This window comes from Staurois parvus, unplaced genomic scaffold (genome assembly GCF_062004578.1).
Source record: "Staurois parvus isolate SC_StPar_1 unplaced genomic scaffold, SC_StPar_1.0 ptg001234l, whole genome shotgun sequence".
Taxonomy (NCBI): Eukaryota; Metazoa; Chordata; class Amphibia; order Anura; family Ranidae; genus Staurois; species Staurois parvus.
This window is the reverse complement of record NW_028319030.1, coordinates 292,042-307,584: the sequence shown is the minus strand read 5'-3', so window position 1 is coordinate 307,584 and position 15,543 is coordinate 292,042. Positions and strand designations below refer to the sequence as shown.

Below are 15,543 nucleotides of genomic sequence, written 5' to 3'. Positions count from 1 at the left end.
ACTACTACTTTGTACATCTGGGAGGATTATACCGCATTTTTTTTCAGGACAAATTGGGCTTTCATTTGGTGGTAAATGCTAATGGATATATCCTGATTTTTTTTTTTTATAACGATTGTTTTTTATTGGTCATTTGAGTGTTTACAAATCTGTAATACATTATTGCGACAATACTGTTAATTGTTGTAAAGGATATAGATAACAGATTATGAGTATATTAAACATCTTACACAACTTTGCTTATAAACAATGTGACTTTGTAGTCATTACTGTCATCAATACATTTCTTTTTTTGATGAGTATGCATTGTTTGTTTGAAATATTCAGTAAATCATTAGTTTAGAGAAGAAAGGAAGGTTGTGAGAAGTGGAGATTAGAGAGAAGTAGAATAAAGAATGAGATTTGAAATTATTACATTTTTGAGATAATAGGGTGATAATAATAGAGTGGAGTAGCTGTATCTCTAGTGGCGTTTTGATTGGTACATCTTGTAGTTTCTTATGTAACGGTACATCGATGATCTTTGAGCCATAAGTCCCAGTGTTTCCAGAATTTATCAGATGAGTTGTGTATTTGAACAAAGGTTTTTTCAAAGGCTGTGTTTTCTGATTTTTTTTTATTATCATAGGATTATCATATCAAAGGAAAACTTGCCCAAAATAGTAAAAAAAAAATATTTTTCTTTTAATTTAGCTGTATGTTTCTTGTTACTACCATAACCTACCACCAAAGAACAATCCAAAATAAATTCTCCAGCTCTTGAAAATTGCAGCGTTACCATATATGTGTATGTTATTTGTTGTTTGTACCTGTAGTACAACCCAGAAACAATAGTGCGCATTTTTTTTTTCCTAAAACACACTGACACTAACTGACACTGATACCAATTTAAAAAAAAATTAAATAAATCTTGACTTTTGACCCTGACCTTGACCCAAACATTAACCCTGGCACTGAACTAGATCAAATCTTGATCTAGGTATTTTTTCTTTAATTTTTAATATTTATTTACAAATAGTTGTTTTTTTTTTTTTTTTCTCTCTCTGCATACAGTGTATCTCTCTCCTCCATTCAGAGAGAAAACAAAAACAAGGTTGGCGGACTTCAAAGTGACTGATCACTGGGATAGCCAGTCAGAGGCTATCACAGCGATTATCTGTTCCAGAATTGGTAGTCCCGGGTCCCGATCATTAGAACGAATCCCGGGGCTCTCAGTGCCACTCCGGTCTTTGTGCTGGAGGCTCGCTGTGCGACGCACTCCAAGCACAAAGAAGGGTACGCAAATATGCGGCCCCACGGAAAAAAGCCAAGTTCTGTGAGGCATATTTGTGTGACGTCGGCGTCAAGGGGTTAATCTTCCTCACTTGTTATTGGTGGGGCCACAATAGGTTATTTCCTCAATAGTGAGCTGCACCCTGGTGATCACTGATTTCTTCCATGAAAAATTCGAAAGACCTCCTGCGCTTAAATGGAATCCTACCCTCAAAAGCTGCTGACACTAACCTTATACCCAAATAAGTGAAAAGTCAATTAAAATAAACAGTGTAGCGCTAGTAACACTAAAAAAAAATTATATATATATATATATATATTTATATATATTAAGTGAATCAGTGATTACAATACACAAACTGAATACACATCCCCTAAATATATATACCCGGGATGATGAACAAATGAATAAATAATAGTGTCATGCGTGAATTCCCTCATGGGCAATATCCAGTGCATAGGGTGACAAATACAATCTTAATTCAATATTGTGAAAAAACATACTAGTGCACAAAATTGGTGAACAAATAATCAATTCCAAAGTCCAAAGAATATAATAATAATAATGCGATGCTTTGTGGTGGTCCTCCCACTTCACTCTTCATGCAAAAGTAATGTGCAGTGGGCGTGATTCGCACGTGCCAATCCTTTAACAAATGCCCCCTCGCCGCCTTACTTAGACCCCACAGGGCCAGCACGCTTTGTCAGAATGGGTTCCTCTCAGGATTTCCCCTCTCGTCTCCAGCCTCCACCAGACTAGCAGCCAGCTCCTCCCAGGGTCATAATGAGAAACAAGCAGAGACCCTCCATAGTGCAACCGGTTTTAGATAAAATTAAATTTTAGATAAAAGAATTCCACTCATATTACCAACAACTTTTTTTCCAGCTTCCTACCACATGCTATGGGTGTACCACCACAAAGCATCGCATTATTATTATTATATTTTTTGGACTTTGGAATTGATTACACTGTTCAACAAATTTTTATTTTTTGCCAGTTTTGGAAACAAAAGGATCCATTTCTTAATGAATTTCACATTCTGAGTTCAAATATAACAATGAAATGTGTCAATTGGCTCTAGTTTTTCTGTAAACGGAAAGTTTTCTACTATAGGCGTAATGACTACATAATGCACAATAATTATATAGATAGATGTCTTTCCACAAATATAAAGCAAGTGATATGACTACATAACAAAGCCTAAATGGCATAATATATTGCATAGGATTACCAAGAAAAATTAGAGCCATAAGCTAAGTTGAATCATTTTAATACTTAGGATTCTCACTAGTTTGGTCTTCAGTTTGTGTCGGTTTTGCTTCTCTTGGCTTTTCTCTTGTATTCGAGGAAAGGGCTATCTCTTACAACTGCACGTGACTACACGCTTCAGGTTCTTCCTCACTTGACTCAACCACGAAGGATTCTGGTGCTTTAGGAATTGGTAGCCCCTCTCCATGAGGAACTGGACGTATTGCCGATGGAATATTTGGATAGTGCACAGATAACTTTTTCTTCTTATTTAGCCCTTTTACAATTGGAGGCACCATACAAAAGTAACAATTACTAACATGATCTGTTGGCTCTCTCCAAATCATTGGCACAGCGATAGGCATAGATGCCTTTTTTCCATTCAACCATTGCTCCAGTGCCGTCCCACAAGAATTGCAGCATATATGTGGTGCCCGGCTCTTGTCCTGGTCTCCTATCTTGCAGCCAAAATACAAGTTGTAGGCTTTCTTAATCATTCCTGTTATCCTCCTTTTTTGTGAGATAAAAGTTATTTCACCGCAGATATAGCAGAAATTATCTGCTTTATTCACACAAGTTGGAGGCATTACTGAGTAGCCTATATAAGCAGAAAACGAAATGTAAAGACGAACTACAATCAGCTACAGATACTGCAGCTTTTATGCAGTGAAGTGATGCAATTAAAGGCTAATATTGCATCATCTCAGTATACATGACATTTTCTATTGGTCACCAGTATCAATTGCGCAATATGCAGCTGAAGTTGCATCATAATTTTGAATGGCTTACGTCATTAGATGGGTGAATATATCATGGAAACTAGAGCCAATCAACATTTTTTAGGGTCATTTTCGTTTTCAGCACCCCAAAATTATATAAGATTAGCTAATTTTATGCCCAAAACTTTTTACTTGTTGAACAGTGTTATTTGTTCACCAATTTTGTGCACTAGTATGTTTTTTCACAATATTGAATTAAGATTGTATTTGTCACCCTATGCACTGGATATTGCCCATGAGGGAATTCACGCATGACACTATTTATTCATTTGTTCATCATCCCGGGTATATATATTTAGGGGATGTGTATTCAGTTTGTGTATTGTAATCACTGATTCACTTAATATATATTATATATATATATATTTTTTTTAGTGTTACTAGTGCTACACTGTTTATTTTAATTTATTTCTTCCATGGCATTCAGTGAAATCTCTACTTGACAAAGGTCGTTTACATCCTTAGTAGAAGGTTGGGCTCACTGTGACGTACTCCTGGTTGTGTCATTTTCATGTACTTTCGTTTCTACAGAACAGAGAATATCAGGTTTTTCCTGCAGTAGAGGAGCAGCTCCAGAGGACTCACAGACAGGAGAGCGTTGTGCCTGCAGCGGGAGCTGGAAGGAACATTTTACAAGAAGACCGAACAGATTTGGGGATTTGACTATAGCGAAGAGAGCTTCACCCTCGCCTAGAGAGACTTACACTTCGCCCACTCAGAAGTAAGTGAGAGTCTCCTGAGCTGTAAAGGTGGGTATAAGTGGGTGGCGGGTGGGAAATGAGTGTTCAAGAGACTATTGTCTTGTTAAACTCTAAATTCTTTTTTAGATTTACCATAGCTATTCAATATGATGACGGACCTAAACAAACCACTTATCTGTACAAAATCAAGCAGGCTCTAGAATTACATACTGTAAATAACGATAGATCTAATGAAAACCGTACAAATCTTTGTTATGTTTATTTTATGTATTGATTACAGGGACTTACACTCCCCGGCCACTTTATTAGGTCCACCTGTTCAATTGCTTGGTAACACAAATTGCTGATCAGCCAATCACATGCCAGCAACTCATTGCATTTAGCCATGTAGAAGTAGTGAAGACGACTTGCTGAAGTTCAAACCGAGCATCAGAATAGGGAAAAAAGGGGATTTAATTGACTTTGAATGTGGCATGGTTGTTGCTGTCAGACGGACTGGTCTGAGTATGTCAAAAACTGCTGATCTACTGGGATTTTCCCACACAACCAGTGAGTGGCAGTTGTATGGAGGAAAATGCCTTGTTAATGTCAGAGGAGAATGGGCAGACTGGTTGCTGCAACGTTCATATGGTAGGGTCAGAATTTGGAGGAAACATGAAAGCATGGATCCATCCTGCCTTGTATCACTGGTTCAAGCTGGTGGTGGTGGTATCATGGTGTGGGGGATCCATCCTGCCTTGTATCACTGGTTCAGGCTATGGTGGTAGTGTCATGGTGTGGTGGATCCATCCTGCCTTGTATCAATGGTTCAGTCTGGTGTGGTGGTGTCATGGTGTGGTGGATCCATCCTGCCTTGTATCAGTGGTTCAGGCTGGTGGTGTCATGGTGTGGGGAATCCATCCTGCCTTGTATCAGTGGTTCAGGCTGGTGGTGTCATGGTGTGGTGGGATCCATCCTGCCTTGTATCAATGGTTCAGGCTAGTGGTGGTATCATGGTGTGGGGGGATCCATCCTGTCTTGTATCAACTGTTCAGATTGGTGGTGGTGTCATGGTGTGGGGGATCCATCCTGTCTTGTATCAATGGTTCAGGCTGGTGGTGGTGGTGTCATGGTGTGGTGGATCCATCCTGCCTTGTATCAATGGTTCAAACTGGTGGTGGTGGTGTCATGGTGTGGGGAGATCCACCCTGCCTTGCATCACTGGTTCAGGCTAGTGGTGGTGGTGTCATGGTGGGGGGGGATCCATCCTGCCTTGTATCAGTGGTTCAGGCTGGTGGTGGTGGTGTCATGGTGTGGGGGATCCATCCTGCCTTGTATCAGTGGTTCAGGCTGGTGGTGTCATGGTGTGGGGGGATCCATCCTGCCTTGTATCAGTGGTTCAGGCTGGTGGTGGTGGTGTCATGGTGTGGGGGGATCCATCCTGCCTTGTATCAGTGGTTCAGGCTGGTGGTGGTGGTGTCATGGTGTGGGGGGGATCCATCCTGCCTTGTATCAGTGGTTCAGGCTAGTGGTGGTGTCATGGTGTGGTGGATCCATCCTTCCTTGTATCATTGGTTCACACTGGTGGTGGTGTCATGGTGTGGTGGATCCATCCTGCCTTGTATCAATGGTTCAGGCTGGTGGTGTCATGGTGTGGGGGATCCATCCTGCCTTGTATCAATGGTTCAGGCTGGTGGTGTCATGGTGTGGGGGATCCATCCTGCCTTGTATCAATGGTTCAGGCTGGTGGTGTCATGGTGTGGTGGAGATTTCCTTGGCACTAGCAAGGTGGACCTAATAAAGTGGCCGGTGAGTGTATATCTGTGCTCCAATTTTATCAGCATGTTGTTTCTGAATAGCTTGAGAGAACTTCTTCCCGAAAACAAATGTGCCTCGCCACAGCATGTTCATTTGATGTAGTCATTTTTTGTCATGTTTTGTATGTTTGGCTTTAAACGGTTCGTATCTTAAACAAAACCTTGATATTTCTGGGCATATTCCATCAAACTCCAGGTGATGAGATGGAAGAACCCAACATCCCTCCATGTGACAAAATTCCTGATGACTCCGGAGTCACATCACAGCACTTCACGTATGAAGAAAGCCAAAATGAGAAAACTGAGGATGTTCCACATAAGCAAAGCAACGCTGACACCTACAAAGCAAGTCCACAAGAGACCAATCTACAGCAAGAATATGACTCCTCCTCTGAGGAATCCAAAGCTGAACCTGACACCTCATCACAGACAGAACCCCTGCAAAATGACAAGCCCCATATTGACAGTGATATAGAAATGGAATCAGATGAAAACTATGTAGATTTTTCAGATGAAGAGCATACATCCTCTGAAAACGCTATGTACAGGTGAGTGAGTTCAGGATTATAGGATAGTTACTGTGTTACAGCTAAACTCCAGGCAGATGGTTAAGCATGAAGATGGTTTTGTATTCCTGTCTATACAGGCCTGCTGCTGGCCAATGTTTAGTAAACAAAACAATTCTCTCCCTGTCAGATCTGCACACCGATTTGCATGGTTCTGCATAGCAGTGTGCTTACAATGAATCACAAACACAGAGCACATTGTAAAACAGCACACAGTTAACCCTTTGATTGCCCCAGATGTTAACCCCTCCCTGCCCAGTGCCATTAGTATAGTGTGCTTTTTATTAGCACTGATCACTGTATTGGTGTCACTAAAATGTCAGTGACACCAAGTCAGCTCCTTCCAGTGTCAGAATGTCCACCGCAGTCCCGTTATAAGTCGCTGATCGTCACCATTTCTAGTAAAAATAAAAAATCCCAGTACATATACCGCCATTTTGTAAAAGCTATAAATTTCATGTAAACCAATTCATTTACACGTATTGGGATTTTTTTTTAGCAAAGACACGGAGCAGAATACATTTTGGCCAAAATTTATGATGAAATATGATTTTTACGGTTTTTTTTACTGGATAGGTTTATTAGCAAAAAGTCAAAAATACTGTATTTTTCTCAAAATTGTTGGAACTTTTTTTTATAGCGCAAAAAATAAAAACCACACAGGCGATCAAATGCCACTGAAAGAAATCTTTGTGGGAAAAAAAAGATGTAAATTTAATTTGGGTGCAGTGTTGCACGACCGCACAATTGTCAGTTAAAGTAATGCAGCGCCGTATCACAAAAAATGGCCTGGTCAGGAAGAGGGGGGAAATCCTCTGGAAGGCGAGGGGTTAAAATGTGTCTTCTGTTAATTCTTGAATGAAAACAATTGCCTGTGCTCTGTCTCTTGTACATTTCGACTTAGTCTTGCTCAGTTGAACTGTTCTGCCTCTGGGAAACTCTGTACATTGCTTTGTCATATGCAGTCTCCTAATTTCTCTAGAGAAACATTAAAACTGAAAAAAGTGGGAAAAAAACTGCATTACACCCCAAACAATACAATGTGTGAATTAATGAGTGAAACAAATATATTCTGAAACAATAGTAAAACAAGTAGTGAACTGCTGCTACTCTTTCCCTGAACACCTGAAAGTACAAAACATAAAATGAGTGCGCTGTACACTAAATAATCATAAACAATAATCAATCAAATGCTGCTACATAAAAAGAGTGCATAAATTAATTGAAATGATACAAGTCCACATTCATACATTAAATAACCGCTTGCCGCCCTGCCACTGTGTATATACGTGTGTAGGGCGGCAGTGGAGAGCAAAAGCACGTTTTAAAACATGCTCGCGCTCCTGAAACATTCGCGGGTAGGGGGCGCGCACGCGTGCTCCCGCCGACCCGCGGGTGATACAATTTGATCCAGGAGGGATCAATCATTAGATTTCAGCCAGTGATTTCTGGCTGAAATCGGATGATCGGTCCCTGTCCTATCCTGTCCTGTGTTGACATTTACACAGGGCAGGATATGATGTCATTCTTCTCTGCCTGGACACATTCCGTTCCAGACAGAGAAGAAGACATACTAACAGTGAGTAAAACAGCACATACCTACAGTTAGAACACACCTAGGTCACATTTAACCCCCTGATCGCCCCCCCCCCCCAGTTAACCCCTTCACTGCCCTGTCACCAGTGTCACTGATCAGTGAAGCAATTTTTACTGATCAGTGTCGCTGGCGACTTCCGATAGAGTTAGCGCCCCTCTCAGATAGCGCCAGTTTGCCTGCTAATACACCAGTAGTCCCGTCTAACCCCTTGATCGCCCCCCCCCCAGTTAACCCCTTCACTGCCCTGTCACCAGTGTCACTGATCAGTGAACCAATTTTTACTGATCACTGTATCAGTGTCGCTGGCGACTTCCGATAGTGTTAGCGCCCCTCCCAGATAGCGCCAGTTTGCCCACCAGTACACCAGTAATCCCGTTTAACCCCTTGATCGCCCCCCCAGTTAACCCCTTCACTGCCCTGTCACCAGTGTCATTGATCAGTGAAGCGATTTTTACTGATCACTGTATCAGTGTCGCTGGCGACTTCCGATAGAGTTAGCGCCCCTCCCAGATAGCGCCAGTTTGCCCGCCAGTACACCAGTAATCCCGTTTAACCCCTTGATACCCCCCCCAGTTAACCCCTTCACTGCCCTGTCACCAGTGTCATTGATCAGTGAAGCGATTTTTACTGATCACTGTATCAGTGTCGCTGGCGACTTCCGATACTGTTAGCGCCCCTCCCAGATAGTGCCAGTTTGCCCGCTAGTGCACCAGAAATCCCATTTAACCCCTTGATCGCCCCCCTCCCCCCCCCCAGTTAACCCCTTCACTGCCCTGTCACCAGTGTCATTGATTACAGTGAACAGATTTTTACTGATCACTGTATTAGTGTCACTGGTGACTTCCGATAGTGTTAGCGCCCCTCCTAGATAGCGCCAGTTTGCCCGCTAATGCACAGGATTTTTTTTACCAAAAACATGGAGCAGAATACATTTTGGCTTAAATTTATGACTAACTTTGAGTTTACTATATATTTTTTATAGCTGAAAGTAGAAAATATTGGTTTTGTTCAAAATTTTCGTATTTTTTTTGATTATAGCGCAAAAAATAAAAAGCACACAGGTGATCAAATACCACCAAAAGAAAGCTCTATTTGTGTGAAAAAAAGGATGTAAATTTCGTTTGGGTACAGCATTGCATGACCGCGCAATTATCATTTGAATTAGTGCAGCGCCAAACAGCAAAAAAAGGCGTGGTCATTAAGGGGGGTAAATCCTTTGGAGCTCAAGTGGATAATTAAAAGTCCCCAAATCCAATAACACAGCTCTGTGTGCTAAAGAAAGAGTGTCCCACACTGACACCCTAGTTATCCAGATCAAGGAGATGAATGGACAAGTGCAGGTTCACTTGAATGAATCCATCACATCAGACGGCTCTCCACATCATGCAAGGAAAGGTTTAAAAACAGAAGAATTAAACTTCATAGTGCGACCCAATTAACCAGCAAAGAATGTATTAAAGTATTGCATTTACATAGATAAGGTGCATAAAGGCAGTGTAAACATTTTAAATTCCCGCGGTGTCAGACCATCGGCCAGAATGAGGTGACGTCACAGAAAGCTCCGCCCCAACGTGTGTTTCTCTAAAAATGGCGTCCTCTGGGATCGGAGAATAGTCAAAACATTAAAACTGTGTTGTCACAGGACAATTATTTTCCACACTGCTTTAATATCATTTGTAGTTTTTCCATGCACCACTTGGGAAGCATACAAGACCCTCTCCCCAATGTACAGTATTAAAAACAGTTTTGTTTTCTTTGTTCTTTGTCTGTATTGCAGTGTGCAGCTCCCCATGACTTTTTGTTGAAATACCTAAAAACAAGAAAAGAGTGCGTGCAGAACTGAATTCTGACAGATTTTCTAATCGGACAACTTTGTACATTATTTACTGTGCTTGTCACACCTCCATGAACAATGGAGCTCATCAATCATTACATATCAGTGATTTTGCACACTGGTTCTTCAAACATTGATATTTTCAATGCTCTTTATTATGGATGTTGTACACATTGTTACACTCATCACAGGGTGCTCGCACAATTAAGGAATTTGCATTATTGGGAACATGGGCATGGATTGCAGAGGTTTTTGTTTTTAATTTTTTTTTTTTTTTTTAAACACCTCCTGCCCATAGTATTGGGAAATGACGGACAGGCAGTGATAGGAATCAGCCTATGTCTGTAGCCCCTGTCCTCGTTATTTTCCCCTCCAGGCCCGGGAGAAATAAAGCTCCAGACACCGAAGTGTGCAAGTTAAATCTCTGAAAGTTTAATGCATGGCAAGAACGGTTGTATAGAACTCAGAGGGCGTGGCTTAATCTCAGGATGAGCAATGAAACGTTCTATTCTTATCAATATAGTTACGTGAAGAACAGAAACTGAGGAATACCATATAAGAGAGATTTGTTTCATTAGAAATTAAACTAGTCTCAGAAAACGAGAGAAAAGTTATACTAACTGTTCACACATCTAGAAATGGAGGCATTATACAAAATGAATGACAGTTAATAAGACACATTTCCTTACCGGCGGGAGCTCTTTTGATCTGGGAGGAGGTCATATGATGTCCTCCCACTCTAGTCGCACAGGTGCGACCGTCAGATACAGTGGATTACGCATAGACTCCTGTTTTCTGGGTTAATGCTGCTATCTCCTCTCCACACATTGACTCCTGTTAAATTCAGAACAAATAGTGTATATATTTTGTATATGTTGATTACTTCTCACCTCTAGTTGCACTCTTTTTATGACTGTGTCTGGTCTGTGTTTGAGAAACATCCCCCCCATTCATGTGATCCTTATCAGTTCCTACTTGGGGCGGAGAAGAGTGATCATTTGATCATCTCCCTATATATTTAGATCAGCTCATGGGGGGGGGGGGATCACAGATGGGGGGCATAGTCACAGATGGGGTGCTGCTTTTGTGGGAATCGTGCTTTGATGGAGTGCTAAGACGCAGTTGAACACAGCAGTTTAACTAAAGCAGGATAACTCAAGCAGCAGGAAGATACAACACCAGCAAGAAACTCTACTGCATGCTGGACAGATTGCAAGCAAACACCCCGGGAAACATCTCTTACAAGTCTGAGTCCCACTCCGTGTGCATTTAATATGTCCCCTCTACTCCTCCTTTTCATATTACTTTCCCACGCTCCCAAAATCTCACTTCTTTACCCCTCTGCTCCACCCCAAAACTTGTACATCTCACCCTCACTGCTACCATCTCCTTACTACTGCTCTCATCACCTCCTGCTGACCCAAACACCAGGACTGGAAGGCATGTGCACTCGTGTACATCCCCCTCCCATGTTACTTTCCTCACCCTTCTTCTTCTCCTAACCTCTGGGGATATCTCCACAAACCCTGGTCCTCCACTATTTCACCCCCACACCAGGCATCCTCTTTCTTCCGGGAATAGCTGCAATCCCCTCAATTTAACATCAGTCCCGGTGCTCCAAAAAAACCACCCTCCCTTTTTCATGTGTGCTCTGGAATGCCGGCTCTGTCTGTAATAAGCTCACCTCTGTCCATGACCTTTTGTCTCCCGCTCCCGTAACTTACTAGCAATTACAGAAACCTGACTCCAAGCAGCAGATTCTGCTTCTCCCGCAGTACTTTCCTATGGAGGTCTCATCTGGACCCACTCACCCAGACCCAGTGGTCGGAAAGGTGGGGGGGTTGGTTTGCTTCTATCCCCACTCAGCACCTTTCAAGTCCCCCCTAACCCTCCCTCTCTATCCTTCTCTTCTTTCCAGACTCACTGCATCCGGCTGTTTTCTCCCATTTCTCTGAGGATTGCAGTGATCTATCAGCCTCCTGGACCCGTGTCCCACTTTCTTGATGATTTCTCCACCTGGCTACCCTACTTTCTCTCCTATGAACCACCCGCTATCATTCTCAAAGATTTTACCATCCCCATTAATGTCAACAACCCGGCTACATCCCAACTCTTCAACCTAACCTCATCTTTTACATTAGCACAATGTATACCGTCCTCCACTCACTCTGATGGGAATACATTAGACCTTGTTTTCTCCCATCTTTGCACTCCCTACAACCTCACAAACACCCCCTTTCCTCTCTCTGATCACAATCTCATCGCCTTCACAGTGTCTTCGTCTTCAAACACCTATCCCTCCAAGCAGCAAACAATTACCCGCAGAAACCTTCACAACTTGAACCCGGCTCCTTTCCACTCTGCAAATGACCAACTCTATGACAGAATCTCTCCCATGTCCTGCCCTGACCTGGCCACTGCTGTCTACAACCGTTTGCTATCATCCACATTGGACTCACTTGCTCCTCTAACAACATGAAGCATCAGGCCCCGCCCATTACAACCTTGGCAGACTGACCACACCAGAAATCTTAAACAACATAGTCGTGCAATGGAGCGATTGTGGCATAAAACCAAATCCCAGCAAGCATTCACCCAATATAAATTTGCTTTCTTAACATACAAGTCCTCCCTTCATGCTGCCAAACAAGCCGACTTTGTCACTCTTATTAACCCCTTGCCTACCAGGCACTTATACCCCCTTCCTTACCAGGCCAATTTTCAGCTTTCAGCGCTGCCGCACTTTGATTGACAATTGCGCGGTCATGCAACATTGTACCCATATGAAATTTTGATCATTTTTTTCTCACAAATAGAGCTTTCTTTTGGTGATATTTAATCGCCACTGGGCACTTTACTTTTTGCGCTATAAATAAAAAAATTGCAAAAAATTTGAAAAAAAAAAAAGTTTCTTTGTTTCTATTATAAAATTTTTCAAACAGTTTTTTTTTCTCCTTCACTTATGTGCGTTGATGAGGCAGCACTGATGGGCACTGATAGGCACACTGATGGGCACTGATAGGCAGCACTAAAGGGCACTGATAGGCAGTACTAATGAGGTGGCACGGATAGGCGGCACTGATAGCACTAATGAGGTGTCACGGATAGGCGGCACTAATATGCAGCACTGATAGGCGGCACTGATGATGGGTACTGATAGACGGCACTGACTGGCATCACTGCTGGGCACTGACTGGCACAACCCCTGGGCACTGACTGGCGGCACTGACTGGCAGCACTGCTGGGCAGCACTGGTGGGTGGCACTGGTGGGCAGCACTGGTGGGTGGGCACAGGTGGGTGGCACTGGTGGGCACAGGTGGGTGGCACTGCTGGGCACAGGTAGGTGGCACTTCTGGGCACAGGTGTGTGACACTGCAGAATGGCACAGGTGGGTGCACTACTGGGCACAGGTGTGTGATCTGCTGGGCACAGGTGGGCGGAGCTAGTGGGCACACTGCTGGGCACAGGTGGGCGGAACTTGCGGGTGGCACTGCTGGGCACCGATCATCAGGGCACTGATCATCAGTGCCCTGATGATCGGTGCCGATCCCCGCTCTGACAACTGCCGGTTCTCGGCAGTACTTTCCTCACGATCTGACAGCGTGAGGAAAGTGCAGCCGAGAACCGGCACTTGCATTTCCCTCTGATCAGCGTGTCATTGGACACCTCTGATCACGTGGTAAAAGGCCGCTGTGATCGGCCTTTTACCACATCACGTGATCAGCTGTGTCCGTAGGACACAGCGATCACGGAGATCGCCGGGTGCGCTCCCCCTGGGGCGCGCAGGAGAGCGCGTTCTGGGAGGCCGTCATATGACGTCCACTCAGAACTGGCCGGCCGCAGTGCAGCCGTCATTCGGCTATCTGCGGTCGGCAACTAGTTAATACCTTGTCATCCAGTCTTCGTCGTCTCTACTCTACTTTTAACTCTCTACTTTCTCCACCTCCACCCAGCACCTCACTCACTGCTTACGAGATTGTAAATAATTTCAAAAACAAGATTGACGCAATTCGTAAGGGCATCGCCACTGCACAGACATCCATCCCACTTATCATACCTTATACTAAACCTCCCTCAACACTTTCCTCTTTTGACCTCGCTACTACCGAAGAGGTCACTAAGGTTTTCTCAGAAGCCCGTCTCACTACCTGCCCCCTGGATCCTGTCCCCTCACAACTACTACGGTCACCCTCTTCTTCCATCCTATGCTCCCTCACTCACATCTTCAATCTTTTCCTCTCTACTGGTGCCTTCCCCTCCCCTCTAAAGCATGCGCACATAACTCTTATACTTAAAAAGCTCTCCCTGGACCCCAACAACCTGAACAACTTAAGACCCATCTCCCTGCTGCCATTTAGCTCTAAACTCCTAGAACGCTTAATCTACAATCGCCTGAGCTCCTACCTCACCGACAACAACCTTCTTGACCCTTTACAGTCTGCATTTCACTCACTACAGTCCACTGAAACTGCCCTACTAAACCTCACTAATGATCTACTAACAGCTAAAACCAATGGCCACTACTCTGTACTCATCCCAACCAATGGCCACTACTCCATACTCTTACTACTTGACCTCTCTGCGGCTTTTGATACGGTTGACCATCCCCTCCTCCTCAAAAAACTCCACTCTCTTGGCCTCAGGGACTCTGCTGTTTCCTGGTCCTCCTCCTACCTATCGCAGCGCTCCTTCAGCGTTACCTATAACGTTGCCACTTCCTCGTCACTCCCTCTTTATGTAGGGGTCCCTCAAGGTTCTGTCCTTGGACCCCTTCTCTTCTCTATCTACACCTCCTCCCTTGGTCACTTGATAAACTCCCATGGCTTTAAGTACCATCTCTATGCTGATGACACACATATCTATCTTTCTACCCCTCACCTCACCCCTTCAGTCTCCTCTCACATTACTAACCTACTAAGCAACATATCGGCATGGATTTCACTCCACTTCCTCAAACTCAATCTTTCCAAAACTGAGCTCTTAGTATTCCCCCCCACCTGTGCCCCCTCCCCTGACTTCTCCATCAAGATCAATAATACAGTCATCAGTCCCTCCCCTCATGCCAGGGTACTAGGTGTAATCCTAGACTCCCATCTGTCTTTTCACCCCCAAATCCAATCCCTGTCCAAATCTTGTAGACTTCACCTCCGCAACATCTCCAAGATACTCCTGTTCCTAACCTCGAAAACCACTAAGCAACTTATTCACTCCCTTGTTATTTCTTGCCTTGACTATTATAACTCCCTCCTCATTGGCCGACCTCATCGCAGGCTATCCCCTCTTCAGTCTATCATGAATGCTGCTGCCAGACTCATCCACCTTACAACTGTTCTGTATCTGCCACCCCTCTCTGCCAATCCCTCCACTGGCCTCCACTCAGTGTCCTCCATCCCTCTCTCCCAATCCCTCCACTGACGTCCACTCAGTGTCCTCCATCCCTCTCTGCCAATCCCTCCACTGACCTCCACTCACTGTCCTCCACCCCTCTCTGCCAATCCCTCCACTGACCTCCACTCAGTGTCCTCCATCCCTCTCTGCCAATCCCTCCACTGACGTCCACTCAGTGTCCTCCATCCCTCTCTGCCAATCCCTCCACTGACCTCCACTCAGTGTCCTCCATCCCTCTCTGCCAATCCCTCCACTGGCTTCCCATTGCCCAACGGATAAAATTCAAAACATTAACAATAACGTATAAAGCCATTTATAACTCCGCCCCAAATTACATCAATGATCTTGTCTCTAAATATC

At 43.9% G+C, this 15,543-nt stretch overlaps 1 protein-coding gene across 1 annotated transcript in view; it reads left to right on the top strand.

The window, feature by feature from the left end:
* The first annotated feature begins 3,876 nt into the window (after positions 1 to 3,876).
* Positions 3,877 to 15,543, top strand: part of LOC149437976 (interferon-induced very large GTPase 1-like) — a 36,107-nt gene continuing 24,440 nt past the window's right edge. Inside the window, exons 1-2 of the mRNA XM_089660379.1 lie at positions 3,877 to 4,021; positions 5,994 to 6,345. Coding sequence (XP_089516505.1) covers positions 6,002 to 6,345 — 344 coding nt within the window. The 5' untranslated portion in view covers positions 3,877 to 4,021; positions 5,994 to 6,001. The remainder of the gene's footprint in view (positions 4,022 to 5,993; positions 6,346 to 15,543) is intronic.